Source organism: Buceros rhinoceros, unplaced genomic scaffold (assembly GCF_000710305.1).
Source record: "Buceros rhinoceros silvestris isolate BGI_N320 unplaced genomic scaffold, ASM71030v1 scaffold30883, whole genome shotgun sequence".
Lineage (NCBI taxonomy): Eukaryota > Metazoa > Chordata > Aves > Bucerotiformes > Bucerotidae > Buceros > Buceros rhinoceros.
This window is the reverse complement of record NW_010402320.1, coordinates 1,000-4,911: the sequence shown is the minus strand read 5'-3', so window position 1 is coordinate 4,911 and position 3,912 is coordinate 1,000. Positions and strand designations below refer to the sequence as shown.

Below are 3,912 nucleotides of genomic sequence, written 5' to 3'. Positions count from 1 at the left end.
AGGGACAAAAAGGACCTACCCACTCCGTGCAGTTGACCAAGGCGCTGCTGGTGGGTTGGAGGAGGCAGGTGCTGCGGTAGGGGGCGCCATTGAAGCTGGAGGAGAAGCGGGGAGGCAGAGATGGTGGAGGAGGGTTGAGGAGATGGTGGAGAACCCAAAGCACGTGAGAAGTGAAAAAAGTAGGAGGGGAAACGAAAAAATGGGAGAAGCCAAAAAAACCCAAAGTAGGCCCCCAAAAATGAGAGAAGGAGCAAAAAAAACCCACGAGGAGGCACCAAAAACCAGCTGGAGATGCCAAGAAACGCTGAGGAGGCACCAAAAATATGAGGAGAAGCCAAAACGCGTGAGAAGAATCAAAAAAACCTGGAGAAGGCACCAAAAAATGGGAGAAACCCCCCAAAAAACCACGAGGAGGCACCAAAGAACCTTCTGGAAGCACCAAAAAAAGTTGAGAAGGTGCCAAGAGCATGAGGAGAACCCGAGAACTGTCAGAAGACCCCAAAACACCTCAAGAAAGCCCCAGAATACCACGGGAAGAGCTCAAGAACCCCCAAGGAACCACTGAGGAACTTCCAGGAGGTCCAGGCCCACCTCCCCCAGCTCCCAGAAGGGCACCTTGAGCTCCAGCAGATACTCGGTCACCCCAAGGAGACCCCAAAACACCTCGAGGAGCTCCCAAAACACCATGAGAAGACCCCGAGAACCCCCGAGGAACCTCCAGGAGGTCCAGGCCCACCTACCCCAGCTCCCGGAAGGGCACCTCGAACTCCAGCTCCTCCTTGGTGAGGGCCTCCACCTTCTCGATGAAGTTCTTGAAGGCCGTCTTGAGCTTGTGGCGCATCTCCCGCTCCATCTACGGGGCCGGAACAAAGCCGGTCAAGGCCGGTGGTGGCATCTCAGGGGGGTTCCTGACCACGGCTGGTCCTACCTGCTCGGCGTAGAGGTCGTCGCGGTCGTGCATGTGCTGGTGCTTGCCCAGGTCCGTGGTGATCTCGCCCACCTCCGTGTAGAACTGGACGTCGGTGTGACGCTTCTTGCCGAACATGATGGCGTTCTGCGGGGGAAACTGAGTCAGAAGGTGCTGGAAGGTCCCAGCGGCCCCCCCGGGTCACCGCCAGGAGACGACCTTGAGGTGGAAGTGGAGGACGATGATCATCTCGCCGTCGCAGGGCTGGAAGACAGCGTGTTTGATGTTGTTGTAGAGGATGTCCACCTTGTCGCCACGCACCGAGGTGAAGCGAAAGCCTGGGGGGGAAGGGGGGAGGTCCTCAGGGCCACCAGGAGGTCCACGGGGCTACCAGGAGGTCCAGAAGATCCTCAAAACCTTCTGGAGAAGCTCAAAACCCTCCTGGAGAACTTCAAGACCTTCTGGAGAACCTCGAGGTTCTCAGATTTCAAAGGTCCACGAGGTCCACGGGGCCACCAGGAGGCCCTCAAAGCCTTCTGGAGAAGCTCAAGACTTTCAAGACCTCAAAGGTCCAGGAGGTCCTTGGACTATCCAAGAGGTCCTTGGAGCTCCAGGAGGTCCAAGGACCCACCAGCAAGTCCAGGAGGTCCTCAAAACCTTCTGGAGAAGTTCAAAACCTCCTGGAGAACCTAAAGACCTGCACGACCTCAGAGGTCCAGAAAGTCCTTGGACCATCCAGAAGGTCCCAGGAGCTCCAGAAGGTCCCAGGAGGTCCTTGGAGGTCCCAGGAGAACCTCAGGGCCACCAGGAGGACCAGAAGGTCCTCTGGAGAAGCTCAAGACCTTCAAGAGCTCAAAGGTCCAGGAAGTCCTCGGACCTCCAAGAGGTCCCAGGAGGTCCCAAGAACTCCGGGAGAACCTCAATGCTCCAGAAGGTCCCAGGACCTCCAGGAGGTCCCAGGAGCTCCAAGAGAACCTCAAAGCCCCAGAAGATCCCAGGACCTCCAGGTTCTCAGGACCTTCAGGAGAACTTCAAAGCTCCTGGAGAACCTCAGGGCTCCAGAAGGTCCCAGGAGGTCTCAGGAAGCCCATGGGGCCACCAGGAGGTCCCAGGAGGTCCATGGGGCCACCAGGAGGTCCTCACCATTGACGTGGGCCTCCAACGAGCCCTGCATCCTCTTCTGGGCGATGTTGGGCCGGATGTAGAGGTCCTTCAGCTTGGGGTTGCTGCGGTTGAGGTTGATGACCAGCGAGTCCTGCTTGACGATGCCCTGGAGAAGACAACAGGGGGGAGGAGCTGCCGGGTTCTCAGGAGGTCCAGGAGAACCCGGAGGAGATGAGGAGAACCCTAAAAACTCGCCATCTTGGAGGAGCAGAGGAGGTGGCACATCTTGAACATCTCAGAAGGCCCCAAAATGCCTCCAAGTGACAACATGAAGCTGAGGAGGTTCCTCAGGAGGTCCAGGAGACCCCACAGAAAGTCTTCTCCAGGCCCCAGAGGACCTCCGGCCCACCCCGCCTGCCCCGGTTCCTCACCTCCTTCTCCTTCTCCTCGGCCTCCCGGGTCTTGTAGCGCTTCTGGACCTCCTTGATGATGCGAAAAGCGTTCTGGAGGTTGAGGGCCGGCACTGTCTGCTCGCCCGGCGTCTTCATGTTGGAGGCCCGGTAGGTGCTGAGGAGAAGACACCCCACCAGCAGGTGAGCCGAAGCCACCCCAGATGCCTCCACCCCCTTGGCCACCAGTGGACTCACATCTCCTTGACGAAGGTGGCCTCGGGGTTGGGGAAGATGTTGCCCTCGTTGCGGCCCAGGGCGCTGCCAGGGCAGTAGAAGTTGATACGGAGGTAGGTGTAGTCTCCTTCCACTGACATGCTGATGTTCTGCCCAGGACAAGGAGGAACCTCAGGACCTTCTGGGGGAGGAGGTGGACCCCAAAACTACGTTGAGAAGGTCCAAAAGGACCTCAGGGAGGAGGGGGGACCCCAAAACTACATCAAGAGGAAGGTTCTGGAGCTCAAAACCACCTTGAGAAGGTCCAACACCACCCTGAGAAGGTCCAAGACCACCTCGAGGAGAAGGTGGGACCCCAAAACCACCTTGAGAAAGTCCAAGACCACCTTGAGAAGGTCCAAGACCACCTTGAGAAGGTCCAAAAGCACCCCGAGGAGGAGGTGGGACCCCAAAACTATGCTAAGATGAAAGTTCTGGAGCCCAAAACCACCTCGGTTGGAGATTGGGGTCTTCTAGGTGGATCTTGAGACCTTCTAGAAGGATCTCAGGGGGGTTGGGGCCTCCTTGGAGGATCTCAAGGAACTTCTGAGATCTCCAAGAGGTTCTCAAGGTAGTTATGGACCCCCTGAAGACCCAGGGTGACCTTGGGACCTCGCCGATGGACCTTAAGACCTTCTAGAGACATCTCAAGAGGGTTTTGACATCTTCAGAAGCATCTCAGGGTCACCTCAGAAGATCTCAAGGAACTTTCGAGGCCTGCAAGAGGTTCTTAGCGAGTTATGGAATCCTGAGGACCTGTGGTGGCTTTGGGACCTCCTCAATGGACCTTCTAGAAGGATCTCAAGATGAGGCCTCCAGAAGCACCTTAGGGCCTCCTTAGAAGATCTCAAGAAACTTTTGAGTTCTCCAAGAGGTTCTTGAGGTAATTATGGACCCCCTGAAGACCCAGGGTGACCTCAGGACCTCCCCATCCCCCCCGGCCCCGCCCACCTTGATGGTGGCGATGTGGAAGGGGGTGGCGATGCCGAAGACGGGCATGATGACGGTCTCGTACTTCTTGTCGATGTAGATCTTCATCTCGCGGATATGGGGCTCCTTGGGCATCAGCGCCGGGTTCTTGTAGGAGATGTTGGACTTCCGCGCCCTGCGGTGGCGAGAAGACGACATGGATCTCCTCCAAGATGGCCACCTGGCCTCGCTTTGATTGGACAAAGAGGAGGGCGGGGTTACTTCTGGATCTGCTGCTCGCCCTTCTGCTCGGTCAAGCGGCGACGG

General features: G+C 57.4%; 1 protein-coding gene across 1 annotated transcript in view; it reads right to left on the bottom strand.

Moving 5' to 3' along the window:
• Positions 1 to 3,905, bottom strand: part of LOC104490341 (FACT complex subunit SPT16-like) — a gene marked incomplete at its 3' end in the record, with an annotated part of 4,391 nt that extends 486 nt beyond the window's left edge. The window contains 9 exon segments of the mRNA XM_010132611.1: positions 20 to 95; positions 741 to 853; positions 929 to 1,054; positions 1,127 to 1,245; positions 2,051 to 2,177; positions 2,443 to 2,578; positions 2,659 to 2,786; positions 3,628 to 3,781; positions 3,868 to 3,905. Of these exon segments, the coding sequence (XP_010130913.1) occupies positions 20 to 95; positions 741 to 853; positions 929 to 1,054; positions 1,127 to 1,245; positions 2,051 to 2,177; positions 2,443 to 2,578; positions 2,659 to 2,786; positions 3,628 to 3,741 (939 nt within the window).
• Positions 3,906 to 3,912: the final 7 nt, after the last annotated feature.